The sequence below is a fragment of the Myiozetetes cayanensis genome, unplaced genomic scaffold (genome assembly GCF_022539395.1).
Source record: "Myiozetetes cayanensis isolate MyiCay16 unplaced genomic scaffold, myiCay2020 scf2-11, whole genome shotgun sequence".
Lineage (NCBI taxonomy): Eukaryota > Metazoa > Chordata > Aves > Passeriformes > Tyrannidae > Myiozetetes > Myiozetetes cayanensis.
Window position 1 is genome coordinate 3,967,355 of NW_026087411.1, and position 16,734 is coordinate 3,984,088.

The window sequence follows — 16,734 nt, forward strand, 5'->3', positions numbered from 1 at the left end:
GGCGGGGCCGCTCCCCCCGGCAGAGCCTCTCAGGTGCCCCCGCTCCGGCCCCGCACGGCGCAGCGAGGGCACGGCCCGCCCGCACCGCGGGACCCCCGGGTAGCGCGGGACCCCCGGGCCGGGCAGCGGGCGGCGGTGAGGGGAGGCGGTGAGGGGCAGAGGTGAAGGGCAGCGGTGAAGGGCAGCGGTGAGTGGCGGCGCTGAGAGACAGCGGTGAGGGGCGGCCACCGCCCCGGACCCCGCCCTGCCCTCACCTCGGGCCATCCCGCCTCCCCCCGCCGAGGAAGTGGCCGCGTCCGCCCCTGCACTGCAGCTGCCGGCACACCGCCCCTCTCGACAGATGGTTCGCCCCGCCCTGCCCGCCTTCTCATTGGCGGCACCAGCCCGTCACTCCGCTTCTGGCCCGCCCCGCCCCGCGGGCACGCTGGGAACGCGAGTCCCGCATGCCGGACCCTCTCCCTTCGCCAGAGACGCCGGGTGGGGCGATGAACTACATCTCACACAGTGCCCCGCGCGCAGCCGCGGCGCTGCCCGGCCCGGTGCGGTCTCGGCCCCGCTGCTCCGGCCGCCGGCGGGACGGGCCCTCCCTCCCTCCTCCCCCCGCCCGTGCCTGCTGCGGCCCGGCTCGGCCCGGCTCACCTGGCCCCGCCGCCGCCGGCGCCTTCCGCTGCGGCCTGCGCAGGCAGCCCATGCCCCGCGCCCCTCAGTGCGGCTCGTCGGGCGCGGTGCCGCCGGCCCGGTGCGCTGCGGCTGCGGCTGTGGGACGGGCCGGCCCCGGGCGCATCCTCCCCCTCGGAGCCGCGGCGGGCGGCGGGATTCGCCCACAATGCACCGCGCGCCGCACCGACAGCATCAGCCTGACATCACCCGCGGGCCGCCCCCGCCCGGCCGGGCCCGCCCCGGGCCCGCCCCGCCACCTCCGGCAGCCGGCGTCGGGCACCGCGCTGGCAGCACAAGGGGCTGGGCATTGCAGCGCGCCGGGACACCGGGTGCTGGGCAGCGCACCGGTGTGGTACGGGGCCGTGCCCAGCCCTGGGACCGGGAACGGGACCTGCTCGGCGCTGCCCCGCCCTAGAATCAGGAACTGCACCGGCACCGCCGGCGAGGTCACGGGCCCTGCCAGGGCGAAGACTGGTGCTCGTCTCTGCACTGCTGGGATCAGCACTGGCATCACCAGCGTGCCCCTGGACACTGCATTGCCTGGGGACTGGGATCAGCACTGGCACTATCTGCACAGAGCCGGTTGACTGCACTTTTGGGACCAAGGCCAGAGTCAGCATATCTCCCTGGAGCTGGGCTGCATTGCACTGAGACTGGTGGGGTCAGCCATAGCATTGCTGGTCTGCAGCTTTTTACCCCAGTGCTCTGGGGCCAGGGCCAGCAAGGGACTGGTTGCACTACAGTGCACCACAAATAGCAACACCACCATGGTCTGGGCTGGACACAGTACTGGGATCAGGACCAGCACTACCAGCATTGGCCCGGACACTGCACCATCAGGATCAGCACTGTTCTCCATCTGCACTGGGCCAGACCTTGTCCTACCAGGTCTGGGAACAGGTCCAACAGCTCACAGCTGGGTACAGCAGCAGCGCTACAAAACTTCACCACACAGAGGAACGGCTCACACAAGTGAGCCTCTCCCTGCATGCAGCCGAGCAGTGTGCCTGTCTCTGTTCCCCCACCTTGAGATGCACAGCTCCAGAGGTGCCCCCTGCTCGGGAGATGTGCCATTCTCCATGCTCCAGCTCGCTGCCACTCATGGTGTACTTGAAGCATATGCTGTGCCGTGCGCGTGGCTGTGCTTTCCTGTTCCATTTCAAGCCTTATGTGTGTGGCAAATCACCTGCATTCCCAGTATGAGGTCCATCATACCTATGCCCCAAACTGTGGATGTGCACGGCCCGTGCACAAAACAGACAGCAAGGGATACTGCTCCTAGACTCTCCCTGAAGACTTGCAACACACTAGTGTTCTTTTCCCTGTCCCTACCAGAGTGACCCAACCTGATGTTGATCCGCAGATGGAAGTTCCCATCTGATCTCACGCGTGAGATGTCACACCAGCTTCCACAGGGCTGCAGTGCTCCCTGATACCTTGTGGGACCTATCTCCTAACCAGGACTCTTCCCCCCACCAAAGCAGTCCCTTGTGGCCAGGGTGGTAACCGAGGGGATATGTTGTGAAGATTGACATAGCCGTGGGCGTGCTTGTGTAAAGGCAGATCCACCACAACCGTGGCCAACCCCAGCCACTCAGACCAGGGAGAACGGGGCTTCCAGGCCCCCGCGATGTTCCTGCACTGGCTGGAGGTGGCCCTGGGCCTCTTGGATTGAGGGCTTGCTTAGTGGAAGCATTCTGCAGAGACCAGGGAATCTCCAGCCCTGTAGCAGCTCATCCAGCAGGTCCCAGGGTGTAACACAACCCTTCACAGGCAGCTGCACCCTCATGTCCAGGTGCTTGTCATTCCAGGTGTGTGATTGAGAGATGATTGGCAGTTGCTATGTGAGCTCTCTGTGCTGCAAGTCAAGACCCCATCACTTGTATTCCCAAGCACTGGCATATGTTCCTGGGGCTGAGAAGCAAGGGAAGCAGGCAAAACAAAAGAAGGCACAGGAGCTGTCCTCCCCCAAAAGGCCATCTTAACATGCCTCTTGGTTGCCCTTCAGATCTCTGTGGTGGTGGAGCACCAAGAACAGACCCAGCAGCAGAGTTGGATTGAAAGAGACTATCATGGTCCCGAGTGCACTAATAGCCCTTAATGGCCCTTACCAGCCTCACTAAGAGCTCTGCCCACACCCTACCCATGAGCTCCATTTCTCTTTAGTCTTCAGTCCCTGCTTGAGAAATGCTGTACTGATCTCCAGCTCAGCCATAGCTGTACCTGCCCATGGATCTGGACCTGTGGATAGACGTCCTGGATTGACCTTGAAACTGTCTTGTCATTATGGCCTGTCTAGGAATCACTGGTAAGTGTCTGAGCCAGGCTACCCGATCCACTAATTGACTACTTGGCTTGATTTCACATCTTTCTCATCACCACAAACTTGCCTGTGACTTGAGCTTTTGGTTGAACCTTTCTGCCACCACTGCAGCCCAGCTGGGGAAAGCCTTGCCTTGGTGGCAGAGCTAACTACATAATTAGGACAGGGACTTGTCCAGGCCTGTTTTGGAAGAGGGTTGAAGAGACTTCACTCTACACTACCTGTGTCCCTCCACTCCTCTCCTTGGAAAGTGGTTTTTCTTTCAATCACATTTATGTTGCAACCTGTGTCTCTGATCTTAATTGAAAGGAGAAGGCAATGCCAGTTTATGAGCTGAAGTGGAGGTCAAGTGATAACTGGAGGTTTCCTAACCTCTTTAGTTATTTCCACTAGGCAACAGCCCATGAGAGGGTCTCTGATGTATGTAAGCACTGAGCTCAGAACATCAGTACCAAGCTAGAAGGGATGGAAGGGTTTGATGCTGGAGCCTTCAGTCCACCCTCAGGTTGGGCAGCCCCAAGTACTGTCCAAGAGGAAGTCAATGTAATGTGGAGATTCATCAACAAGGACTTTTTGGAACAAAGCAAATAGCAAAACCAGTGCAGACTTCTGGTTCAGGAGCCAATGGGGAGGGAAGATCAGGGTTGAGGAAGTTCAGTATAAGCAACTGAATCCTCTTGGTTTGAAATCCAGACTTGAGCAGAAGACTCTGCAGATGGGACAGCTGATGGCCTGACCAGACAAATGACAGGTACAATGGAGACTATGAGCATTAGCAGGGAAGCATACCCAGGAAAAGCAGTGATCTCTTGCTACTGACCACCATATCGTCCCAGTGGTGGCAAGGAGTCTCCAGAGGAAAGGGAAGCCAACACTGCTCTAGGTATTGGACTCTAAGAAGTGCCACTGAGGCATCAATTCTTTGTTGTCAAACATGAAATGATGTCTGTGGACTCTGGACAGACAGCCTGGAGTGGCACCAGACACCTCTATGACCAACACTGTGGGTGCTCCTGCACCATGCAGCACCACTGTTTGTGGCAGCCATACCCTGTGCCATGCACTGCAGACAGACCTTGCACAGCAGGTACTTGCACTCTCCTGCTTCTTGGTGCAGGGCTGGTTCTGCACCTTGGTCCTGGGAGGCACCACGTGCTGCATCTGCCTCTGTGCTCAGCTGGGCACTGGGTCTCCACCAGCCCCATCATGAATTTATATCATGCATCTTGAAACATTCTTGGGGAAGAAAGGCATTTTTGTTAATTACTTTTTTTACACTTTTAAATGTTGTTTATACTGTGTACAGCAAATGCAAGCCTTGAAGCCAGTGTGAGGGAAACAGTGCTCAATCTCATGAGTTAGATGTTTTCTAGATGATGCAATAATGTTAGAAACAGATGTGAGCAGATCTGGCAAAGACCCCAGACTAGCTCAAGTACTCTGCTCCTTCAAACCTGCTGTAGTTCCTGTTGTTTTGGACCCAAGGTCGATGCTGATCTGTGCCACCGAGTTAAAGTGAAACAACTGCATTTTAGCTTTATTTCATCCCTGGTTTTCCTCCCTCTCAATCTGCTCTTATGCAGATAGAGCTGAATGGGTTCAGAAACCTGCTGGAACAGCCACCTGGCAACATGTCTTATTTCATCTGCAGGCACAAATGTAGCTAAAAAAATGATCAAAAGATTTTATTGAAATCTTGGTTAATTGTGACTTGGGAGAATTTCTAACACAAACCTCTGTATACCTAGCTCTATAGTGGTGTTTTTGCCTGACCCTGACTTTCTTTGTGGAGTCAGGTATCAACTGTGTGCACACCATGTGGGAAGACCATTGGAAAGAACAGTTAGGACCATAACAGTGATTACCAAGTAGCAGTCATGGACCCTGTTTCCTGCTAAAATGTTTTACAAGGCAGTGGGGTTGCCTGGCTGGTCTCGGAGATTGTGCCAGGGGACTTGGCTGCAGCAGGGAATGACTTCTGCCTTGGCAGCCATAAGCCTTTGGGAGCTGCTACAGAGAGGTGGCATTTTCAGATAACAGTAACTGGACTTCTCCAGAGCTGGTACCACCACTGTTGCTGTTTGGACTCCGTAATGCCAGGAGGACCCTAAGAATGTAGACACAATGAATGCAGGAAGCAATTCTATAGCCTGTGTTTTATCCAGCACCAGCCTTTCCTGGCATGCTCAAGTTACAAACTTAAGAATGAGAACTGCTGTAACACTCCTTTGTTCTCAACAAGTCAACAGCCTGATACCAGCCTTCACTGCCGGAATGCCATAGCTAGGATAAGTAGGCACTGCAAAATCTCAAGGACTTTTCCCTTCTCCTCAGCTCTTTTGGAGGCAAGAAAGGAGTTTTGGGGTTGTGCTTGTTCTGCTCAGCAACCCAGTTGAACAGAGTGATCAGGTGGCCTCCAGGCTGGATTTGTGTTGCTGCTGGCCATGGCCTTCTTTGAGGAAAAAGTCAAAATTTGAGGGTGGGGGATTTACAATGAATCATGAGTAAAATAAAACTTGGTAGTGGAAAAGGAAAATCAGCCTTATGTGGAAGAAAACCAGAGAAGGGCACCATTCTCAGAGAATTTCAAGGTCTGCAAATGAAGCAGATTGAGTTTAAGGCCAAAGAATTTAAATTCATGCTTTATTTTTTCGACAACTCGTTTGCTTGTTTTGTGTAAAGCTTTCCTCTGAAATCCTGAAAGGAGTGGAATTTGCCGGTAGGTTGTTTTTGACAGAAAACTTTTGAGTAATCCTTAGGCAAACCAAGTGAAAGCTGAAGTGCTCTCCACGCTCCTGTCTGGCACCAGGTGGCACACGTGCTGCTGCTTGGAACTTAAGACTTGTGCGAAGCCAAACTGGTATTCAAAACACAAGGAAGGTATATCGAACTACAGCAGCAATGCACTAATGCCAGCTTTACCAGGAAGAGTGTATTTATTCTTGTTTGTTACGTATAAAACACAGATGGAAAGTGTAGAAGTGCCAGAAAACCAAATCCTGGTAAAATCTGTATTATTTAACTGATAAAGTATCTGGTGATATTTCTAGAACAGGGAGAGAAAAAAAGTCATAGAAAACACTATTTGTCGCTACCACTGCCAGAAAAAGCTTCATGGCATAAAGAGTAATTTCAGGTTTTTAATCTTGAAGATGACGTGTTTTGTCTACCCAGACTCTGGGAGTGAGTAGAGTTGGTGCTCAGGAGGTTTGGCACTTCTAAAGGATGCCCACACCTTGCCCCTCTAATAGGAGTTTTCAAACTCCGTGCTGGGAGGCTGGACCAAAACTGCCTAAGAGAATTAGCTTCTTCATGCCAGCAAAGGGCATGTTTCTGCTATGCAGAGAGAACAAGCTTTGTGTTACCTGCTCTAAGACCTCGCTACTCATTGTTGAGGGTTTATATCACGAAGTACGGGTTAAACCTGGTCCTTAGGCTAATATGGAGGAAGGAGCGATAACCAAAACTATGAGCTCCACGTTGTGGTAACGACGGTGCTCGCAGGGCTACCAAGCAAAAAGTGAACGTGTACCCACTTAGAGGGTTTGACACCCCTTAGAGGGTTTGGTGGTGTATGAGGGCCCATATGCCTACAGGGTGTCCCCGGGTGCGGGGTGTCCGAGGTGCTCCCGGCAGTGCGGGGTATCCCCGGGTGCGGGGTGTCCCCGGGGGTGCGGTGCTCCGGGCTGTGCGGGGTGTCCCGAGTGCGGGGTGTCCCCGGGGGTGCGGTGCTCCGGGCTGTGCGGGGTATCCCCGAGTGCGGGGTATCCCCGGGGGTGCGGTGCTCCGGGCTGTGCGGTGCTCCGGGCTGTGCGGGGTATCCCCGGGTGGGGGGTGTCCCCGGGGGTGCGGTGCTCCGGGCTGTGCGGGGTGTCCCGGGTGCGGGGTATCCCCGGGTGGGGGGTGTCCCCGGGGGTGAGGTGCTCCGGGCTGTGCGGGGTGTCCCGAGCGCGGGGTGTCCCCGGGGGTGAGGTACTCCCGGGGGTGCGGTGCTCCAGGCTGTGCGGGGTATCCCCGGGTGGGGGGTGTCCCCGGGGGTGAGGTACTCCCGGGGGTGCGGTGCTCCGGGCTGTGCGGGGTGTCCCGAGTGCGGGGTGTCCCCGGGGGTGCGGTGCTCCCGGCAGTGTGGGGTGTCCCGAGTGCGGGGTGTCCCCGGGGGTGAGGTGCTCCCGGGGGTGAGGTGCTCCGGGCTGTGCGGTGCTCCGGGCTGTGCGGGGTGTCCCGAGTGCGGCGCTCCCGGGGCCGCCCGGCCGGGGCAGCCCCTCCCCTCAGGCGGTCTCGCGCCCCTCCCGGCGGGCCGGGGCTGTTCCGGGCCGGGCGCGGCGCGGCCCCGACGACGGCGCAGGGCTGAGCCCATGGCGCTGGCGGCCGCCCGAGCGCGGGCGCTGCGTGCCCTCAGCCCCCCGCACCCTCTGGGACGGGTCCCGGTGTCGGCCCGGCGCCGCTGCAGCGAGGCGGGAGCCCCCGGTGCGCTGCCACCCGGAGGGTACCGGGCCTGGCAGGAGCAGGCAGCCCGCGACCCCGCCGGGTTTTGGGGGGACGTGGCGCGGGGGTGGCTGCGCTGGGACAGCCCTTTCCACACGGCCTGCCAGCCCGGCCCGCCCGCCGGCACAGCCCGCTGGTTCCTCGGGGGCCGCCTCAACGTCTCGGGTAAGGCGTCCCCCCCGCGCCCCGCGGCACCGCCCGCTGCCGCCGTCGGGCTGCCCGGGAGCCGTCCCGAGGGCCGGGTTTCGCCAGCGCCGCTCTGTTGGGGGAAACGAGGAATTCGGTTGGGCGGCACTGGGAGGAAACCAGCAGGGAGTTGCAAAATGTTGGAAGCGGGGAGAAAATCCGAAGCCGGGATTAAACCCGGCTAAGCCTCTTGCTCTCCGGTCTGCGGAGATCCGGCCGCACCCCCGTTGCCGTGCCGGCAGAGATGCCCCAGCTTCGGCTGTGCCGCCTTCGGCTTCCCGTGGTGGCTTAAGATGATCCACAGGTGGCGAACGGTGCGAATCCCAGTCTTTTGAGGAGGAAGCAGCAAGGTTTTTTCTCTTTTGAACGAGTACCTTGTTCTTTTCCTCCAAGTTCACCACTTAGCGTGAAGCACGAGTAAAATTCTCCATGGCTGACCTCACTGCCCTCGAGTTTCATCCTGGCTATATCTGCCTTGAAGTCTCTTCTGTGACGTGGCCATGCCCAGTGGGAATGAGCCCCAGTCCCATCTAGGGTACAACTCAGTGGTGAAATCTTTTTAACAGGGATCTTCGCTTCTGACCTTCATTTCCCGTTCCTGTGAGAGTGCCTGAATCAGCACTACCGGTTCAGTAGTGCAGTAACTGTGAGACGTCTCTGGCCACCTTTTGTTCACAGTAAAAGATGAAACCCTCCTCAGGTCTTCCAGAAAACATATGGGAGCATCTGCTCCCAGGAGATGATTCCCAGCAGTGGATCCCAAGTTTATGGAGATGTGTGTATAGCCCTACTGCTGGCACCCAGCAGTCAGAGGATTTTAGGCAGGCTTTTGTTTTCATTAATTCATCTTGAAAGAAAGATCCTATCTGAGCACAGACTTTCAGGGATCTTTTTCTTTCCTCTGTGGAGTGAGATCAACACCCTCTCCTGGATCCCATGTCAGATCTCTGAAGTGCAGATTATAGATCATGCCTTGGGTCTGGTTCTTCAGTAGAGATGAAGAACTAAATGCCATGTAGTTTTCTTTGCATACGTAGAAAGAAATCATAGACCTTCAAAACAGATGCACAGACTTAAGCAGGTTTGCTATTCCTGGTTTTCTTTTCAAGCATGATGAAGATGGTACTCGGGCACAGCCAAGTGACTGTTTTTCTGTTAGGAGGCTCCCTTCATCTCAGTTTGAACACTGGGTACAGGAACATGGCAATAGTTCAGGTCCCTAGAATATCTTGTGTGCCCACCTCCCAGCACAGTCCTCTGATACTTTTCTCGAGGGACCTTGCGATAGGATTTGGGGGACCTGTGAGCTTCAGTGCTTCTGGATTTATTGCACTGTAACTCCTGGGCAGGAGAATAATCTGGCAAACTACTGCGTTTCCAGCCAGAACACATTCTTGGAAGCACGTCTTACTGAAAGGAATTGTTTCTGAGTGTTGCCAAGGAAGCAACATACGGAGAAACCACTAGGATATAGTAGCAAGGGGAAGGCCACTAAATTCTATTTTGTAAAATGAGCAAAGGCTCTTGTAAGCCTAAGATCAGGAAGGAAATAATAGCATTTGGCTCTGGTTCACCTGCTGGTTCTTACTGAGCACAGAGCTAAAGCTCTCACTTGGCTCAGCTGGGAATTTCTGCAGCAGAAATTCCCTCTGAAGGCCTGTGTGGCTGCTCATGAGTAAGAAATGCTGCTTGGGCAATGAATACCCCTTAACGTGATTTACCGTAGCATGGTGCAATATGTGAGGGTGTTGCTGCAAGGAGCTTGGAGGGAGAAGTTGCAGTGTGTTGTGGACTAAGCCACAGCAGATCCAATTAGCTACGGATGGGGAGTAGAGGAAACCAGTGTGTAACTGCTTAAAGCATTCCCCGTTAGAGCTTTTGTCCTCTTGTCTTAGGGTGGTTTAAGAAATGGCTTTATTTCCTTTTTATTGTATTGCTGCAGGATTTTACATTAAAAATAAAAGATTTTAGATGTCAGAAGAATGCTTTTGCAAATTTTTGAGATTGACACTTGAACTTGTAATGAAATGTGTTGAATTCTGAGAGATTTCTTTCTCTGTGCACCTTTATGGGCTCATTCCTACCCTCCACGTGGTGGTGTGATCGCAGAAAAGCTGAAGCTGACTCCCTTGCTGCAGTACACAGCTTTAGTGGCACTTAATTTATCTGGAAAAATGAAATCCTTTCCGACCAGTATTAATATTTCCAGGAAATATGGTCTGAAACTGAGCAATTTTTAAAAGGGTTTTCTCCGAGTTATGTGGCAGTGTCCCTGACTTCTATTTAGTAGTTGTCTATTGAAATAAAGTAACTTGCCTTTGAAAGATTACAATGCAATTAGCAAGTGTCGTATAGGCTTGGAATTAATACTTTACAAGGATGCTCTCTAACCATCAGGCAACTTGCTACTGGACATGCAGGCGGATTTCTTGTGTGGATTCTCTAAATTTCTTCAGGTTGAGTGCTCTCCCTAAGTCCCCTACCTCAAGCTGTTGAGGGGGAGAGATGTGCCTTTAAAAGGTAATTTTATATCTTCAGGTTTTAGTAGATGTAGTACGTGGCTTGAGACGCGTTAATCTTTCCCAAGTGTCTGGTAATTTGTAGATGCATGTACTCTGAGTTTGGCCTAGATCCTCCAGTTTTAGATATTTTCATTTAGTTGCGATTCAGCTCTTCTCTTATACCCTGGAAAAAATGTTTCACGCGAGGTTTGTTAGAAAATCCAAATGGTGCAGTGCTAAACGTGCAAGCTGGGGAAGACAGTCTGTCATATTTGTGTAGTGAAATACTGCTCTGGGGGCACAAACATCAAAAGTGTGTCTTGGCTTTGTGCTGTTGTGAGCAGGGGAAACATTTGGGCTGGCTTAAGCGTAGCCAGTGGAGCTAAGCTGAGCTGAATCAGTGATGGCCTCTCATGGGGATGCCATCTCTAAGGCAGCTGTGCCAAGTAAGTGTGGTACTTGTTGTACAGCTTTACTAGAGCTGCAAATGCTATCTGTTTTACATGACTGTGTGCCCGCTGACATAACAACTGACGTTTCTTCTTGCACTAACTTGCTGTTACTCTTGACCAAATTAATACAGAGCACCTTGCACGTGATTAGGCTTTGTTTAAACCTTTGGGTTTTTTTACAGTAAATTGCTTGGATCAACACGTTGAAAAGTCTCCAAACAGAGTGGCTTTGATTTGGGAGAGAGATGAGCCTGGCACTGCAGTGCACGTCACTTACAGGTATGACACCTTCTCAAGATGCTTTATAACGCCTGGTAGCGTGGGGGAGCGGGAAATGGGACCTCTGTGAAACTCTGCTTTCTTCCAAGGTACTCCCAGCACACAGGATATGGGACCGTAGTGTTGTGGCTAAGTTGTTGTATCGTGATGAAATAGCTCCTGAAAAACGAAGCTGTGTTGCTACTGAGAAATTATATTCTTCCTTTGGGTTCTTCGTGGGGAGGGTTCCCTGATTTTAGACACCTGTACATAGTATGGGGTCAGAGGTACCAGTGGATGTAAGTTAGTGGCAGCTACTGAAAATTTCAGATTGAGATCTGGCATCATCTGGTTATGATGCTGATCAGGCCATCCTGTAGATTCCCTCTTTCTCTGTGTGGGGGCTTTTAGAAGAGAAAGGCTTGGGTTTTTTTTTAATTCTTGCTTAAAAAAAAAGGCCAGTTTTCTTTTTGCTTGTTAGAGGTGTTCATGGGAAAATTTCTGTGAGCAGCCTTTGGTTTCAGCACAGCAGCAGATGTCTTGGTGCAGACATCTTGTGTTGATGGTCAAGAGCATGATACTGAGCCCTGGCTCGAGGGGATTTTAAGCTCCCTACATTTCTCTTCTCCATCTGTAGTGCAGTTTAGAGCAGCCTTGAGGCTGCTCTGCATGACACTGACTTGTAATTGCTGCTATGGATTGTAGGGTTTGTTAGAATATGGCAGTTTTCAAGCATATTTCTCTTCTCCTTGCTATGTACCCTCATTTAGGAGACAGTCCTGCCTGCAAAGATGCCTTTTACATCATCTGTCTCTCTACTGAGAATTAAAGATTTCCCAGAATGTATGTTTGTCAGTGCATGTTTTAAGGAGCCAAATGTTTGATCTGTTGAATCTCAGGGAGCCAGATGTTTGATGTGCTGGTTCAGAAAGCAAAGGAGATGTAGAAAGTCCTGGAATCAGACTTTTAAAGAATGTTTTCTGGAGCTTGTTGGGACTCCTAGGGGTCCTTGAGTCTGAAAAGGTTCTGATGGTTTGGTTCACCTCCAGAATTTATTAAAGCACCTGAAAGCATAATTCATTGGAGTGAAGAAGCTAGTCAGCAGGAAGGAGTGGCTGTACAAATAATTATGACAGGTTAATGCTCCATGCAACAGAAATAAACACTACCTGATAAAAAGCTGCACTGCTAAATGTTTTGAGTCTTGCTTTTGCCATTCTGATGGTTAAAAAAGGACCAAAGGTTTTTCCCTTTAATTGTTTATGTATGATACGCTTTTCTCCTAGGTGTGTGTACTTTTACCTTTCTCCTTAGGCTTCAGGCATGAAAACTGGGAGTAGTTCAGAGGTGAAAACTGTGCTCAGATAAGGAGGCCAGCTCAACAGATAGCACAGTCTCCTTCAATTCAACTCTAGCCTTTCCCTTGGGCTGTGCTACTTGAAATGGGCTGAGCTGCTCCAGACACTCAAACCATCTTCTTGGGATCTCTGGAGATATAGAAAGCCCTTTCTTAACAGCAACAGAACTGGATTTTGTCATGGCCATGATAAAATGCATTTGGAAGAAAGTATATTTTCAGCCTGAAAACATGAAGACAAGTAACCCATGTCTAAACCCCTCCTTGTGCATCTTACAAAGGTGCAGTAACTAGTACCAGAGAGAAGAACATCCAAGTGAAAGACAAGTTGACAACCTCTGTTTTCAAACTTCTTCCTGTATTTGAGAGCCATGTTCCTGTTTCTGCCTGATACTCTGGGTGAGATGTGACTGCATTCGGGTTTCTCAAGAGACTTTGGTCCTACCACGTGATAAAACAGGTCACTTGGTTCTCTGCTTATCTCATTAAGCCAGGAATAGCATTGTTGAGAACAGTGATACTGTATGGGTATGTACACAAGAAAAGAATAAAAAATTTTTGCATTTTCTGTGACTGTTGAGCTGCATTGTTGCAGGTTTTAAATGGTGCAGCTGCGACTTACCTCCTTTTGATGCTGAGCTTAGTTGGAAACTTTTTGCAGTTGTGCTTTATTTGAGCATTTTGTAAGGGAAAGCATATGAGAGAAAGAGATGGCCCAGAAGCTGAGATGCTGGTGGAGTAGTCCCTCTGTGAGGCTTCTGTAGCAGGGTGGTCTCTGCACACCGGCCTCAGTGTAAAGAGGGAATGAGAGGGATGCTGGACATCTGTTTGTGGCAGAGGAGGTAGACTCTTTTCCTTAGGATCTGAATGTGCTTTTAATGGGATAGCAGTGTTACAGTAGCACTCTAGGAAGCTAAAGCCTTTAATTTGGGCACTGCTTATGGACCAGCTTTAAGTAAGGTCATGGAACCTCAGTTGGGAGAGTGCTGTCCAGGGCTTACGTGCAGAGGAGTGCAAGGCACCATTTTTTTTACATTATCTACTTTGCAAAGCCTCCTGCTTTGAGCTGCTTCTCCTTATAGATAAGCCCTGTGTGAACAAGGAAAGATGCAGCTGCTTCAGTGGGTGCTCTCCATTTTCTGGGGAGTTGTCAGGGGCAAGAAAACGTCTGAGTGCTGGCCCTGTTCCCATCACAGCCTGCCAAGGAAGAAGGTGGCTATACAGGAAAAGGACTGAAACAGGCTCTCTCCTCCCTGAGGAAGGGGAAACCCCCCATCAGTGGGATCTCCTCTGTGCATTGGCAAGAAACACAGCTGCACTGGAAAGTGCTGTCCCAGCTTGTTCATCTTTGGAAGAAATAAGAGTCTCCATTTGCCTCTGCTGCCCCACTAACTGCCTCATTTGCAGTGGGCAAAGAGCTGCTGGGCTATGCCATGAACCAGCCTACATCCCTGTGCACACTTGTCAGCAAGGTGGGTTGTACTTGTGCAGCAGAGTTCAAGTACTTTGTGCTGGGAGAAGAATCCAAACATCTCCTGATTGGCAAAAGTACACAAAGCCGTAGGTGAAACATTTCATTTTAGCATGAATAGATGAGTGGTGCCCTTACAAGCTCAGTTGTGATGGTCTTTTTCACTGCAGAGTTTTGTCCTGTCTCTCTAGCTGATGCAACTCAGCCTTTCAGGGAAAAAAAAATTCCCTGGCCCCTCTTGCTTTTTCCTCCTTCTGGGTTTCATTTTTATAAAGTGGATATTGTCAGGGCCCAGGGGCTTTGAAACCTTGCAGAGGAATTCCCCAGCGTGTTGCTGAGCCTGGGTTTTAAAGAGCGCTGTGCCTTCTATAAGCAGGCAGAGTTGGTGGCTGGAGCTGTTGCATTCAGCCTCCTACGGTTCAACAAGTGGGAATATTAAAGACAGAAGCTAAAGTTGTGACAGACCTGTCTGACATGAGGTTATTTATTCTCTGTGGTGTTCCCTGATTTACCTAGGTCTCTACAGTTTATGCACCTGTGAGCCATTGTATGTTAGCATTGCAAAATCCCACGGCTTGGACAGGGGCACTCTGTGCCAGGTTAAGAACTGGCTGGAGGGCCGGGCCCAGAGAGTGCTGGTGAGTGCTGGGGCTGCATCCAGCTGGTGGCCGGTCACCAGTGGTGTCCCCCAGGGATCAGTGCTGGGCCCAGTTCTGTTTAACATCTTTATTGATGATTTAGATGGGGGGATTGAGTCCACCATTAGCAAATTTGCAGATGACACCAAGCTGGGAGGGAGTGTCGACGTGCTGGAGGGCAGGAGGGCTCTACAGAGGGACCTGGATAGGCTGGAGAGTTGGGCTGACTCCAACGGGATGAGGTTCAACAAGGCCAAGTGCAGGGTCCTGCACTTTGGCCACAACAACCCCTGCAGCGCTACAGGCTGGGCACAGAGTGGCTGGAGAGCAGCCAGGTGGAAAGGGATCTGGGGTGCTGATTGACAGGAGGCTGAACATGAGCCAGCAGTGTGCCCAGGTGGCCAAGAAGGCCAATGGCATCCTGGCCTGGATCAGGAACAGTGTGGCCAGCAGGAGCAGGGAAGTGATCCTTCCTCTGAACTCAGCACTGGTGAGGCCACACCTGGAGTGCTGTGTCCAGTTCTGGGCCCCTCAGTTCAGGAAAGACATTGAGGTGCTGGAGCAGGTCCAGAGAAGAACAACAAGGCTGGTGAAGGGACTTCAGCACAAGTCCTGTAAGGAGAGGCTGAGGGAGTTGGGGTTGTTTAGTCTGGAGAAGAGGAGGCTCAGGGGAGACCTCATCACTCTCTACAACTCCCTGAAAGGAGGTTGTAGCCAGATGGGGGTCAGTCTCTTCTCCCAGGCAATCAGCAGTAGGACAAGAGGGCACGGGCTGAAGCTCTGCCAGGGGAGGTTTAGGTTGGATATTAGAAAGAAGTTCTTTACAGAGAGAGTGATCAGGCATTGGAATGGCCTGCCCAGAGAGGTGGTGGATTCACCATCCCTGGAAGTTTTTAAGATGAGGCTGGATGTGGCACTGAGTGCCATGATCTGGTAATCACAGTGGGGTTGGATCGAGGGTTGGACTTGATGATCTCAGAGGTCTCTTCAAACCCATTTAATTCTGTGACTCTGTGTTGTCAATGAGAGCTGTGTGGACAGCAGTATGCATTAGCTAACGTATTTTTCAAAAGGGTTGCAAGGTGGGTCTCAACAGAAGAGCTTTAATTTAAAAAGGAGTTCACTCTGGTGCAGTAAATATTGTGACCAAAGGGAATGTTCAAAATGCAAAATAAAAGTAGGGAAAGGAAAACTGAAGGGCCAGAAATTAGGGTCTTAGGTAGGCAGGACAGAAACAGTTGGACATCTTCATGAGCCACACGACAGCAATGCCTTTAAAAAGCCAATGGATTCCTCAGCCTGAGCTGAAATAGTTGCACTTGTATTAGAGATCACAGTGAATACTGCAGTTGGAAGCCATGTTGTTATGTAACTATTGACAGCAAACTCTTTTCTGTCTTTCCAGTATTGGTTTCATAAGTTGCAAGTAAATCTTGCCCAGGCTTTCAGCTTTGCCTGTTCAAGGCAGTTCATGGATTTTTCACTTTCTCACCTGAAAAAGGTTGCAAGGGGTTTCCCTTGCCTTGGGTTCAGGATGTCAGCAGGAAGGGTGGGCAGTTGTCTCAGATGCTACACTGTTCTGTGGGGCAGCAACTCTGCAGGGTGCTCGTTCCTTCCCAAGACATGTCTGGGTTAAGAACTGGCAACGTGTTAGTATGATGACCTATACTAATTGCCTGCCTTTAGATAGCAAAGTGAGTTTGTAGGAATGAAGGAGTCAAGGGAAGGATTCCTGACACAGCATTTCTGCTAACTCTCTTTCCTGAACTGGAGAGGAAGCCTGAGTTGCTGCTGCAGGAGCCAGAAGACACACCTGATGCTCAGGGACTAGTGGATTTTTTTGTTGGAGTTCTTGGCATCACCCCTTTGCCTTTGTGCCTCTTCCCCCATGTGCTGCACCGCCAAGGGACCTTCAAGGCCTTTCTATCTTGGCATTTCAGAGTACAAAAAAGGCAAAGTGAATAGATCCGTGGGTAAAGACTGCTCTGTATTGTTTATTAACTTGCTCATGCACTCTCATTATGCCGATCTTAAATTGGAGTTAATCATAAAAAACAATGAGAGCTTTTGCCATCATGGTCACTGAGTCTTCAATAAGCAAGTGAGTCATGGAGTTGCTCAGAAAACACATCGTAACCAGAGATACTCTGGCATTTCTGCTCAGGAGAAAGAGGCTGCAGCTCTGAAAGCACTCGAGCCTTTTCCAGTGCAGATAAGTAGTTTTTATTTTACTTTCTCACAATTGCATGTCTGGAGCTTGTTTCACTTCCTGCGCTCTGCAGTTGAGCAGCTTAGTTTTGTTTGGGCTCTTTATTATTTATCCACATAGACATTTTTCTCTAATGCAGCATCAGATAAATTCCAGACCAGAAAATGTGACCTTTCAGGACGAGGCACCAAACC

At 51.5% G+C, this 16,734-nt stretch overlaps 2 protein-coding genes across 3 annotated transcripts in view; one reads left to right on the forward strand and one right to left on the reverse strand.

Annotated features, from left to right (window-relative positions):
• The window catches only part of TTBK1 (tau tubulin kinase 1), a 104,467-nt gene extending 103,648 nt beyond the window's left edge, over positions 1 to 819 (reverse strand). The window contains exon 1 of the mRNA XM_050315218.1: positions 640 to 819. The gene's annotated coding sequence lies outside the window, so the exon portion shown is untranslated. The remainder of the gene's footprint in view (positions 1 to 639) is intronic.
• Positions 820 to 1,736: 917 nt separating this feature from the next.
• The window catches only part of LOC126640087 (acetyl-coenzyme A synthetase 2-like, mitochondrial), a 40,024-nt gene continuing 25,026 nt past the window's right edge, over positions 1,737 to 16,734 (forward strand). The window contains exons 1-2 of one of the 2 annotated variants that reach the window (XM_050315597.1): positions 1,737 to 2,968; positions 10,790 to 10,886. In XM_050315597.1, the coding sequence (XP_050171554.1) occupies positions 2,947 to 2,968; positions 10,790 to 10,886 (119 nt within the window). In that variant the 5' untranslated portion in view covers positions 1,737 to 2,946. Of the gene's footprint in view, positions 2,969 to 7,338; positions 7,634 to 10,789; positions 10,887 to 16,734 lie in introns of those variants that run through there. The other variant, XM_050315596.1, reaches the window with a different exon arrangement.